This window comes from Etheostoma spectabile, chromosome 18 (genome assembly GCF_008692095.1).
Source record: "Etheostoma spectabile isolate EspeVRDwgs_2016 chromosome 18, UIUC_Espe_1.0, whole genome shotgun sequence".
In the NCBI taxonomy this organism is placed as follows: Eukaryota; Metazoa; Chordata; class Actinopteri; order Perciformes; family Percidae; genus Etheostoma; species Etheostoma spectabile.
In genome coordinates this window covers 17,356,261-17,369,287 of record NC_045750.1, presented here as the reverse complement: position 1 = coordinate 17,369,287, position 13,027 = coordinate 17,356,261, and the positions used below count along the sequence as shown (strand labels likewise).

The following is a 13,027-nucleotide window of genomic DNA, read 5'->3' as shown; positions in this document are numbered from 1 at the left end:
AAGCCAGGAAACAATCTAACCACACTGTTGACCTGTAACTGGGTCACACGCCAAGTAGTGAGTTTCCTTTCCCACAATGGTTGAGTCTACCCAGCCTCCTGAGCACAGCTTGAACGGTGGACTGTTGTTCTCTGGCTATGTGCAGTGATGTCTCCTCTCTACCTGTAATTTAAGCAGGTACAGGCTCCAAAAGTGGTGTGTTGAATACTTTAAGGGCCTCATTTCCTGTAGACATAATTTGCTGGAGGAGATGGAAAATGCTTTAAAACAGTCCCTCCAGGATTTCTCTGCCTTTTTTTGACATTGCCTCATTTCGCGGGAGCTTTTGTAAAAAAGAATTGCAATACAAGTTGTGGTGTCTTTTGTATTTTTATTGCAATGAAGTTGCGAGAGATGGTGTAAATTGCAAAAAAGGTACTTATTTTTGTTGGGTATAATTCTTTAAAAATAAAACTTATTTCGGGGAGAATAAATCTACTCTGGCTGAGTTTTCCTAGGAACCTCACCATTCTGCAAATCTTGGTATAATATAAAAATGGTTAAAGTTAATTTCCTATCGTGTGTGTGTGTGTGTGTGTGTGTGTGTGTGTGTGTTTTTCAGCGACTTCAGAGTGAAGATGTTAAAATGTATACAGGTTGGCAGGACAGTCTGAGATGTTTTTGCTGTACATTTTGTTGTTAAATGTGAGATATTTGAGTCACACACGTCTCCTCTTGATATGAGAAACGGAAAAAAATGTGATGTACGTGTTTTTCGGTTGCGGTGATTGGTCAAAATTGCAAGTCGCACCAAATTCACTGTGATTGGTTGAATTTGAATTGTTCGCAACATCGCGCAATCCTGGAGGGACTGATTAAACGTCATGCCAGATATGACTGTTCTCCTCTGGTTTGCATCTTTTTAATCCTACAGACTAATAGTTTACTTGCAAAACTTTAAATTTCCTTGTATTGCAAGATTCTGATCCAGATTTAGATGCTGATGAGTTCTCTCTTTCACATGGGGCTTTATAGTATCTCAGAATGTGTGTCACGTAGGTTGAACAAGCTTTTTCCAATCAGTTTCCTGCTTAGTAGCTCAGGACCCTCTCTCTGAGTTTCAGCCTCTTCTTGCAGCTGGCATACTTCTATTGACAGTAGCCAAATGAGTAGTCCTCCTGTTATCAGCTGCATGCAGATGTTTTGCAAAGTTACAACTTTTCTGTTATAGCATTACACATCCTCATAGCTGAGATAAGACAGAAGCTCAGCGGCTCAGAGAAATACTTTGCCTAATTCGCTTAAATAAGAGTCCAGTTTGATTTGAAGCACACTGTTGACTTTTCCTCATCATTAAATACATGTGTGTGTTCAAGTGTTATTTCAGGCCTCAATATTCACGTCCTGATGTATTAAGATTGTTGTCAAGAGGCTTCTCACTTGTTCGTTCTGCCTGCATCACACTACTGTACATTGATCACCCTAGAGGAGAACAGGGTGTGCTTCATGTGTCACAATGTTTTGAATGGCATATCTGAACCTCCCACAGGAAGATGTTTCGAAAGACTGCGGTTAGAAGAAAAGTGTGGGATAACACAAGACATGGCTGTCATGCGCTTAGACTTTTAGGTTCTCATGACTGTTCTGTTCCACGTCCCTTTTGTCTGTATTTCTCGTCCTTTTAATGTCGTCGGGTAATGGTTGGAGAAGTGAACTTGTAGCTGAGGGTGTGCCAGATCGAATCCCTGGACTAGCTTTGTTAAACCTGGGTCCAACACGTGAATGAGACACAACTGCAAGGCAAGTTGTGTCTTGAGCAAAGCCTTGTCTGCCGTGGTGAAGTTGCACGGTGGCCAGTAGTAAAATAGTGTGATTGCCTTGGCCAGCTCCCAGGTACGAGTGGAGCTTATGCGTAGACTGTGGATAGGAAACAGTCAAGCACAACTGTCGGTGAACAGCTACCAGACACGCATTTTTCTAACAGCCAACATTTAAAACATGCATTGTTTGCCAGTTTATTAGGGAACACCTAGGTAAAACAGATGCAGTCTAGTACATCAGCCCTGCAAAAATCCTCCGTCAGGAAGATTAGAATTTTCAGTTTAAAAAAAAAATGTTTGTTTAGAATTGATATCACCATTCTCTGCCACGATTTCTTTCTCACAAAGGGTGATGTTTATTGCACACATGAACCATGAGAAAACAAAACAAATTGCCAGTACCAAACATAGATTTCTTTTGGCGCCTATAGCACATCGCACATCACCACAAGCCTGGAAACACTGATGCTCCAATGACGAGAGGGAGAGCATTGCAGCGCCTGTTTTATACACCTATTTTATACAGTCTGTTTAATACTCACAGAAGAAAGAAGTAGCGTTTGTGATGCAGTCGGCTCGTAAAATTAAATGAGAATCAAAGTCATTGAAAACAATAATAATAATAATAATAATCAAAGTTATTTAAAAAGTAAATTGAGAACAGGGTGAATAGAGATAGCACTGACTGTATACTGTGGTGCTGTGGATCTGTTTTCTAAGGTACGCCGATAGGTGTTTATAATATTATAATATATAATATTTTTTGGTGACGATTTTTGAAATTGATTCAGATTTTCTTCAAGACATTTAGAAATTATAAACAAGTGACGAACAATTACAAACAATATACTGCAACTCGGGATTCGTCCCAGGGCCAAAAAAACGAACATAGAGAAGAGAGACGGGAGGGAGGTAGACAAAACAACACATGCAGAAGCAGAGACATAGAGAGATACAAGACAAGGGACCAAACACCTGTGCATGTTAAAGCCTCAACAATTCAGTGATGCCCAGCCAAGTGTCCAGGGTCTTTCCTGGCGCTCCATGAATGCACGCTGTAGAGAGCTCCATATAGACCACATGAGTCATGAGGTGGTTTCCAACGGTTTGCAATCATCATCTTCGCAGCTCTAAGTCCAGCAAATACAACACGTCATTGAGTCCTAGAGAGCCGAACGGCTGACAGATCATTCAGAATGACTAAAGGAAAGACTAAAGGACTTGGGCCACTCAAGTAACCCTTTTCGTGTGACATTATGCTAGCAACCGTCCCATTACAGGCACAAACATATTCATTAAATCATAAAAAATAGAGCTTGAAAGGGATATGTTTTCTTAAAGTTGTGTGAGCTGAACATTATTCCCAATTATTTACTGTGAAGTTTGGGGAGTACATGTGAGCATGCAGTTTGAATGTATCTTATTTTATGCATATTCTCTTGTGTGCAGTTCTCCCAATAGCAGTTTAACTGTGATTCATTCAGACGCTGTTGTAGCACTATAAGTCAGCAGCAGGATCTTTACTGCCAATATGCAACTCAAGAGCACTAAGGAAAATGCTGCACACAAGTCTACACAGCCCTACTGTTGTCTTGCTTTTTTTTAGTTCACTGTATGTGCAAGAAAGTTTGCCCTTTAGGCCCTTTGGAAAAGCCTTCTGGTTATTGTAGGGTCATGGGATAAATAAAAGTGAATGTGAGACTGTCAGCCAACACAATTTATAGTCCTGCAGCTCTGTCTTTGTGCTGAAGGGTCGGAAATAAAGCGGTGATTCTCGGGAATCAACTGTTCTGCAGAGCTGTCTTACGTTGGAGCTTAAGAGAACTTTATGTGGAGATTTTCCTCCAGACCAGACTACTTTCTTTAAATTTCTTATGCTGCACTGTAAATTTTATTCTTGTGTTTTATGTTTCTCTTTGTTTTTAACTGTCTATTCATGTGTTTTACCGGTTTTTAATGCTTGTGATTTTTAACTGTTTTTACTTGTGTTTTATCTGTTTAACTGATTTTGTGTAAAGCACTTTGAATTGCCTTGTTGCTGAAATGTGCTATACAAATAAAGCTGCCTTGCCTTGCCTTGCCTTACTGTTTGCCCTCCTTCTGCCCTTAATAAGTGAATGTTGATGTCAAGATCAGTTGGAAAGGCTGTTTTTCACGGTAGTCAGTCAGAGGTATCCTTCATTTGCTACCCTTTTATTAAGGAGCTCCGTGTGGAGAAGGGCTTCTTAAAACAAATGCCATCTAATGACTTGCAGTAGACACATTAGTTGTCCCTGTCCCTTGGACATGCTTCTTTTTTCGTAGCATAATAACAAAACATAGACTTCTCCATCTCATAGTGTAAAGATTGGATTTTGTGTGTATGTTGTTTTTACAAAAGTCACATTGAGAGTCACATTTCTTATCAGATGTTTTCCTTTTTTTGTTTAAATTTAGAAGATGTTCAAGATGAAGGCGGTTTGCTGCCACGACTGACGCCCCAGTGCGCTGAACAGAACAAGCAGTCCTGACCTGGCAACATACGAATGGCCCAGGGAAGCCACCAGATTGACATTCAGGTTTTGCATGACCTGCGCCAGAAGTTCCCTGAAGTCCCAGAGGGTGTTGTCTCCCAGTGTGTTCTGCAGGTGGGCAAGTTCAAATGTCTGATGCCACAAAAGATGATGATGATTGAGTAAAGCCAGACTGATAAGTTATCCTTATTAATGATAAGTTATCCATATATATATATATATATATATATATATATATATATATATATATATATATATATATCAGTCTCATCGTGGTCACAGCTGCTAAGTATTGTCGTTTTAACTTGAGTCCAACAATATTACTACCTGAAGGACTGCAGTTAATACTCAGCCAGATAACAAATAATACAATCATGAGAGAGAAGTGCCAGGAATGATCTGAGGAAAAATTATAAATTTGATGTAAATCAACAAGTGTTTTGTTTTATGTCAGCATGTGTGATTTTATTGACTGTACCTCTGTGTCCTACTGTCTACTGCAACAGAGGAAACATTTATCTGGTGAGTTTCCTTAATAGACAAACCTGTATGTGTCTTTGGTAGGAGTTGCAAACGTACAATATAGCAAGCCAGTTAAGAATGTTATAGTTTGATGGTATGGTATAAAATGTTTGCATCTTCTCATTTGAAACACTGATGTTGCATAATAAGTGTAATTCCTTTCTATTTTCTTCAGAACAACAACAATTTAGACGCCTGCTGTGAATACTTGTCCCAGGTCAGTCCGGGCTACCTGTACAGTGAAGAAGGAAACCTTGGCTTCTCTGACGACCCTAGCTTCATCAGGCTTCGTAATCACATGACCCAGCTGAACCTGGGCCTGCAGTCTCAGAATGTGCATGTGGCCCCGGGCCGGGACGGCCTGAGAATGAACGGCAGTCGCACTCTGGCCCACAGCCTGAGTGACGGGCCCCTCCAGACAGGCCAGGCCCCCAACAGTGACTTCTTTCAGCAGGAGCCCCAGTCAGCCCCAGTGCAGGTGCCCTCCAGCATCAATGTGTCTGGTGCGATGGAGCCCACAAGCAAACCGCAGCCTCCAAAGCACCTTGGACTCTACCCTCTGGGTGTCAAAGGAGCATCTATGGGTGTCCAGCAGACGCCACGCTTCAACCCCATTACCGTGACGCTAGCCCCCAATATCCAGAAAGGTCGCAACACTCCCACTTCATTGCACATACACGGTGGTCCACAGTCAGGCCTCAGCAGTCCACAGGGTAACTCTATTTACATCAGGCCTTATGTTAGCCAGTCTGGTACGACCCGGCAGAACCACCACCAGGGAGGCAGGGCCCAGTACAGCCCCACATCCCAGCCCCAGCAGCAGATCTACCAGATTTCACACCCCTCCTCCATGTCCGGCTCCTGGTCCGGCCCTCAGCACGCCTCCTCCTCACATACCTCACAGCACCAGACCCAGGGCCACCAGACCTCTCATGTCTACATGCCAATCAGCTCCCCCACAAATCCACAGGCGCCCTCCATTCTTCCCACTGGAAGTCAGGCCTCTTCCTCCGGTGTCTCCTCTTGCTCTTCTTCCTCTTCCTGCTCCTCTGTCATGCCCACGTCCCTGTCTACCATCAGCCAGTACAACATCCAGAACATCTCCACTGGCCCACGGAAGAATCAGATAGAGATCAAACTTGAATCTCCTCAGAGGAGCAACTCCACAACCACAACTGCCGTGTTGCGGACGAGCAGTGGACCCCGGTCCTCCTCCACCTCCTCCTCCTGCCCTGCCTCTTCCTCCTCTTCAACTGGGGTGGCTACTGTCCCCACCACCCCTCTCTCCATCGGAGGCCCTGGTCTGAGCCGCAGCCAACCCACTGTTTACATCTCTGCCAGCCCGCCTACTGCTGCTACCACTCCCTCTGAGGAGGCTATCATGGCCTCAGCCGGCTCCCGCTCCCAACCTAAGTTTTACATTTCGGCCAATGCCTCCAGCGATGACAGTGGGGGAAGGAACCCTCCCACAGTCTACATCTCAGCCAACCCTCCTTTACAGGGCTCCTCAGGGGCCAGGAACATGGGGGGCCAAGTGAGCATGGGCCCCGCCTACATCCACCACCATCCACCTAAGTCCCGTGCCTCTTTAGGAGGGGGAGGCACAGCTTCTTCTCCACGTGTGGTGGTGACTCAGCCCAACACCAAATACACTTTTAAAATCACAGTGTCCCCCAATAAGCCCCCGGCTGTGTCTCCCGGAGTCGTGTCCCCTACTTTTGATCCCAAAAACCTCCTCAGCCTACCCTCAGACCACCACTATGTGGAGCCAGACCCCCTCCATCTCTCAGACCCGCTGTCACCACATAAGGAGAGACCGAGTGAGCCTCGCAGACTCAGCATGGGCTCTGATGATGCAGCATACACACAAGGTGAGCAATGCTGAGTATCATCCCTTTGATCATAATCCTGTCTTTAAAGTATTCATAAGTTCTTTCTCGATAGCATATTATAAATAAAGTAATTACAAATCCTTCAAACGTTTTTATACAATGTTAATTTCCACTCTGGATAATTTTTTATAATACTTGACATTACACTGAGCATTGCAAAGTACAGTTGGCCAATTTCTTGAAGCTCTTTTCACAGATCTGCTCTCATGCATACATACTGTAGAATACTGCACACAGCTCGGACAGACACACAAAATGTCCAGAAATGGTTTACACTTTGAATCAAGTAAGCCTCTGATGTCTCGTAGGAGCTGTTTGCTTCACCGTTTATTGGTTGTTTAGCAAATGTTAAGTGGCTAAAGGTTGTACAGTGATGGCGTGATGGTAAAAAGACCAGTTTTCAAACCAATGTTAACTGTGAGGTTGATGAGATAGCATGCAGGTCTTTTGCAACCAGCAGTAGGTCTAAATGTTTTTTCCATTGCTTCCTGCCAAGAATATAATTTTACTATAAAGTATACTGTGTGATTTAAAGTCTCTTAACATAACATTGACTGTAATGTATTTCTTTAGCCAAACTGTGCTGCTCTGCATGTCAGTCTCTATGAGGTACTGTAGATACAAGGTGACTGGCTCAGTGAGGGCCGGTAGGATGACAGTAGTGTGAGTCCTCCACACTAAATGCAGTGTTTGCTCCGACGACCCCTGAGACTGGTGGATTCTGTAGTGTGAGTCAAACGTGTCAGAGCACACCGCTGTTTCCTTTTTTGGGCTTTTGACTGTATTACGTGTGAGTCACCGGCTGTGGCTCCTGCACTGCGGAGACTACCACTAACAGGGGCTTCACACTGGGCATGCTGCCTCTGCTGCTGACCCTCATCAGCCCATTCCCTCCTACTTTATCTGCTTGGCTTTAAAACATGTATATTCACACCAAAACTGTACCTGATAAAGACCGCTGTCCCCATACAACTAACTTCATTAAACATTAAGCATTAACACCAGAACTGAAGCCGTTACTGTTACTGTTTGGCAGCAGAATAACATTATGGTAATTACATAACTTTGTTGAAGACCCGGTTTTGGTTGGCATGTGAAGGCCTGTTTCACATGCAGTCGCAGACTAAAAAGGTTAGTTTAGATATTTTAAAGTGTCGTTGTATGAGGTACTTATCCAAAGTCGGTGTATTGGCTACAGTAGATGGCGGTTGGCACGCTCCTGGTTTGGAGAAGCAAGCAGGAGTACCAACAATGAAGCTAAGCAATGTACTGCTGTGGACGGGGGCAGCAGCAGCTAAATATATTTAGAGACACCTAAAAGAAAAAGGACCACCTAAAAAAAAAAGTATGCTATATTTAGAATATTTTCACTACTTTATCCTTGCTGTCAGACAGCCCTGTTTTAGTTTAGGCGGGGGGAACTGAAGACATTATCTACACTCATAAACGCCACCAGGCTCCTTTTTGGAGAAAAAAATAACTGTAATTTTACCTTGCAGAACACAGGAGGTACTTTTCTACCACTGCCTTGATTGGTTAGTTTGTTTGTGTTACTAATACACTGACTATGCATTATTACCTCCACATACAACCACACGTCAAAAGATTTGAACTATCAGCCAGTTAAGTCTTGGAAGCATCAAATAAAACCTGTTGCAATGAGACATTGCCCTTTTGATTCTGCCAGTATTTCTGCTGGGTAACCATACACAGCCAGACCACATCTTGTGAGCAAATTGTAGACATAATTTTTAAAAAACAAATTAATTCAGTATGTCATTTTAGAATGTAAAGTTAGATGTGTACCAGATCTTTCAGTGAACCTTTGCATAAGGATGTGTGACTTATTGCCTCCCTAATCTCCTGAATTGAAAAAAACAACAATGAACAGTAGGCGTTAAAAGTAAGTGTTATTCTCTGTGTGATCTATTTGTCAGCTCCATTTTGTGGATAGTTTAGGAGACATTTGACGGCGACAAGTGTCCCGTATGTGTAAGACAGGGTCATGTTGATTTCTTGGTAAAGAAGAGTATTGTCAGTCATCTATATATCTATTCAACCTCGGTCAAAAAGGAAATCACTGAAGTAAAATGGTAGATGCTGGATTCTGTAATTGCAAGAACTGCAAGGAAAGGAAGAGGGACACCTGGGAGGGAGATGCAAACCATAACCACACTATCATAGTTTAAAAAAAATGCAGCACAGTGAGTATAAAGAGATTTCATACACCATATAATGCGCTCCTTCAGGTCAACCCGCTCTTATGAGTCAGCTGTCACTCTGTTTGTCACTCAGCCTCTCTCTTTGGGGGAGTACAGCAAACCTCCTGCTCCACAGGAAACACTGCAGCTTACTTGAAATGACATAAATAGTGGGATGTGTTTGCCAAGAAGGAAGATTAGCTTAAACAACATCATTATCACAATAAATAAAATGGGGGGGTTAATCCAAGAGCCAAACACCAAGACTATTATTATCCGTCGTGGTAAAAAATGAAGGCACCTTTTTCCTCGTCATAGCTGAACTAAAATTACTGTAACATTACGCGCATCATGTTCAGTTTACATTCAGCTGTACGAGTGTTGGGCCGTTGACATATTTAGCTCTTCTTCTCAAACTGTGACTCATAGTAAGCAAGCGGGTAGCAGTTTAGCTCGAGGACATTTTGACTGGAGAATAAGTACATTATCACCAGAAGACCATCTTGCCATAAGCTGTGAAGTGTGTGTTTTTGTGTAGCTGGAGAGAGAGTTGTTTATCATTGAATGTCTGCGTAGGAGGTGTTACAACCTGTCAACAGAATCAGGAACGTTTATGAATTATGGGACACATGCTGTAGAGACTTGAGCAGAACATGTGCACAGGGAAGGTTCTGTATTAAAGACTGCTGCAGAATGTGCCTGCAGCAATGTGCTAACCTGGATACTGATGATCTCTTCGTGTTACCACAATAGGTGATGAAACGCAGTCTGAGAGACAACGGGGAAGAATCTGATGTGGTTCCCCCGTCTCTCCTTTATGCTCAAAACTTGTTTGACTGGTGTATGCAGAGATCATCCTGTGTCAGTACTGGATATCCACAGCAGTGATTATTATCAGCATTATTTTTTATGTTGATCCGCTGTTTTTAGTTACATGCATTCTTTAATATATTATTCTTTTGATTGTGTCATGCTAAATTATGTTGTTTAGTAGTGAATGAATGTAGCCCAGGGGAGGTGGTTGATGACGTGTGTGTGTGTGTGTGTGTGTGTGTGTGTGTGTGTGTGTGTGTGTGTGTGTGTGTGTGTGTGTGTGTGTGTGTGTGTGTGTGTGTGTGTGTGTGTGTGTGTGTGTGTGTGTGTCTGTGTCTGTGTGTGTCTGTGTGTGTCTGTGTGTGTCTGTGTGTGTCTGTGTCCGTCCTCCAGCGTTGTTGGTCCATCAGAAGGCCCGCATGGAGAGGCTATGGCACGAGCTGGAGCTGAAGAAAAAGAAGCTGGAGGAGCTAAAAGAGGAGGTCAATGAGATGGAAAACGACTTGACCAGGAGACGGCTGGAGAGATCCAACTCCGCCTCCCAAATTCCTTCTGTAAGCTCAGTGATTTCCTAAATGTGTCCATTCTGAACCTTTTTTGAGATTATTTTTGCTTTAAGTTGATAGTGACAGTTCCAAGAGAAGACATATGGGGGTATGTAATGCTACAAAGGTCCCCAGACTGAATCAAACGTTGCAGTTATATATGGTATCCTGTAAGTCTTAACAAGTAGACCTCCTGCCGCTCAATTCTAATTTTACAAACTGATATCTGTTGTTGAGAACAGTAAGTATAAATAAGTTGATAGTCATTTCAGCTAACACCAGCCAGAATTTAGAAAAATGGGGACATCTTTCTTTGGCAGATCAATCAATTTAAAAAAAAAAAAAAAGTTTGATTTTATTAGCATTTATCTGAGTTGTTCTTCATAACGGCAAACAAATGTTTTATTCTGGTTATTACTAACAGATAAAGGCTGAACAGACAGAGAGCTCATGGCACATCAGTACTCCTGAAACTATGTTGATTACAGGGTCTGTTTAGGATTTGGCTGATATGGCTCCAGTGTTTGAGACTGAAAGAGCACACAGATTCACTTCACAGTTCACTCTGCAGCTAAAACGGTGAAAGCGACAGTTCGACAGAAAACTAAGGGAACTTTCCACGTTTATCTTCTGCACAACTTCATGTTTATGTAAGCTCTGCAGCTGCAAGTTTGTTGAAGCCCCTCGGGTTCAGATCAAGTGCCGCTCTAAGCTTTCGGTCGAGTCAGCTGTTTTTGTCGGCTCTTACAGTTGAGTCAACAGAGGGGGACGTGGCTGCGGGGGGGTTAATTGGCTGGTGTTGCCGAGCTCAGTAGCTCCCTGGCTCCTTGGTTCCTTGTTTACCGAGGCGAGCCAGCTCTGGAGAGTGGAGCAGCTCTCCTTCTGACACGGTCACAGATCTGCCCCCATTGACTGAGCAGCCGGGTCCAACCTTTAGAGCTGCCCGAGTGTGATGGCTAGCCGGCTGATCCCTTCCTGTCTCACTCTTTTTCAGATTGAGGAAATGAAGCAGCTGCGATGCAAAAACAGGTTACTGCAGATCGACATCGACTGCCTCACCAAAGAAATTGATCTCCTTCAAACAAAAGGTATGATTCTGTTGGTTCTCTCTCTTTCTCTGATACATAATCTTCTATATGCTTAAACTAGTATTTCACTTACACAAGTCTGTGTTGTATAATAATAATAACAATACTAATAATAATAATAATAATAATAATAATAATAATAATAATAATAATAATAAAGGCAACACTAAGTAATTGAGTGAGGAGGTCAGATTTGATCCAGGCTCTGCAGCTGCTCACATCCTCTCCACCACCCACACACACACACACACACACACACACACACACACACACACACACACACACACGCTTAAGGTGCTGCCATTGTGCTGTTAACTACCACTTCTTCCTGAATTGCATCCTGTTGCTGGTGGGTAACACAGGATTTATTGGCCCCCTGGCAGCACTCCACCGCTGACAGAGACTGCTTACATGAATGAATAGTACCTGTCACAGATAGGGTTGGAAATCATTTGTGTTTTTTTTCCCTGATACCAGTTCCTAAACAGTGCCTGAACTGATATTTAAAAAGAAACAAAAAAAAAACAAGGAAAGCACAAAATTGTCATTCGTCCGGTAGATACCGTAGGAATGCACCGGGTTGCGGTACCCAACCCAAGTCACAGACCTGGTGGTACCTGGGATTTAATTTTAGGCAAAAACAGTCAGTTTTCTAATTGTTTATTTATAGTTAGTATTCAGTAGTGATGGCTATGGAACAAAAGCTGAAATGTTATTTGATCCAAGGCCTGGGGAGCCACACCAAGCCACAGCTTGTATAATATTACAGGATAGACAATCATTGGTTGTTTAAGTTTCTGGTGGATAAATCGGACAACGTGTATACAGTACTTAATTGTAGATGCATTTATTCATTCATTATTATTTTATAGTCTATTCAAAATGTGATGAATGATTACCTTTCTGAACAACTTGTTGTGTGTATATGTGCTCAATCTAGGGCTGCACAATATGAAGAAAATGTCAAATTGCGATTATTTTGAGTGACGTTGCAGCTGCGGTCATCGTTTTCGTTATAGTTTTAATTGAAATACAAATAAAAATGTACTATAGTCATTTTGTGTGATTTTTGCAAGAATCTATACCAATTGTGCAGCCCCAGCTCACTCCACTCATTTCAATCTGTTTACAGGACCACACTTTAATCCCAGTGCAATCCATAACTTTTATGACAACATTGGATTCCTCGGTCCTGTCCCACCCAAACCCAAAGGTACTTTATCTATTGGTAAGTTTAGAAAACGTTTGCATGTTCATGTCTTGTTATTCCTCATTCTATTGACAGTTTCATCCTTAGGATTGGCCCTGTTACAGTCCTAGAGATGATATACTGTATAATTCCTTATGTGCTTTTTATTCATTTATTTATTGCAAGGTGTCATTTTTTACAGACTGTACTTACTGACTTAAGTGACTGTTAGTTGTGTTGCATGTTTAGATAATAGGCCAACATCTGCAGAAGCACCTGTATGGCCCTAGTCTGTATCTGTACAACCTTCCACTTCCGGGATTGCTCTGTTGCTGCCGGAAATTCTAACGTATGTCCTTCTTTTTGGTCGGATGTCCGTCCCCTTCCTCTGTCTCTGTGTTGGCGTTCTAACCTCCGGTTGATTTCTGAGGACTATGGTTAACTGCTCCTCAGATCTCTGCAGGG

The 13,027-nt window shown here is 42.6% G+C and overlaps 1 protein-coding gene across 5 annotated transcripts in view; it reads left to right on the top strand.

Moving 5' to 3' along the window:
• The window catches only part of tab2 (TGF-beta activated kinase 1 (MAP3K7) binding protein 2), a 46,631-nt gene that overhangs the window by 30,003 nt on the left and 3,601 nt on the right, over positions 1-13,027 (top strand). For 2 of the 5 annotated variants that reach the window (XM_032542427.1, XM_032542430.1), the window contains exons 2-6: positions 4,236-4,426; positions 5,010-6,705; positions 10,134-10,294; positions 11,280-11,373; positions 12,506-12,601. In XM_032542427.1, the coding sequence (XP_032398318.1) occupies positions 4,325-4,426; positions 5,010-6,705; positions 10,134-10,294; positions 11,280-11,373; positions 12,506-12,601 (2,149 nt within the window). In that variant the 5' untranslated portion in view covers positions 4,236-4,324. The remainder of the gene's footprint in view (positions 1-4,235; positions 4,427-5,009; positions 6,706-10,133; positions 10,295-11,279; positions 11,374-12,505; positions 12,602-13,027) is intronic. The other 3 variants (XM_032542431.1, XM_032542429.1, XM_032542428.1) reach the window with 2 other exon arrangements.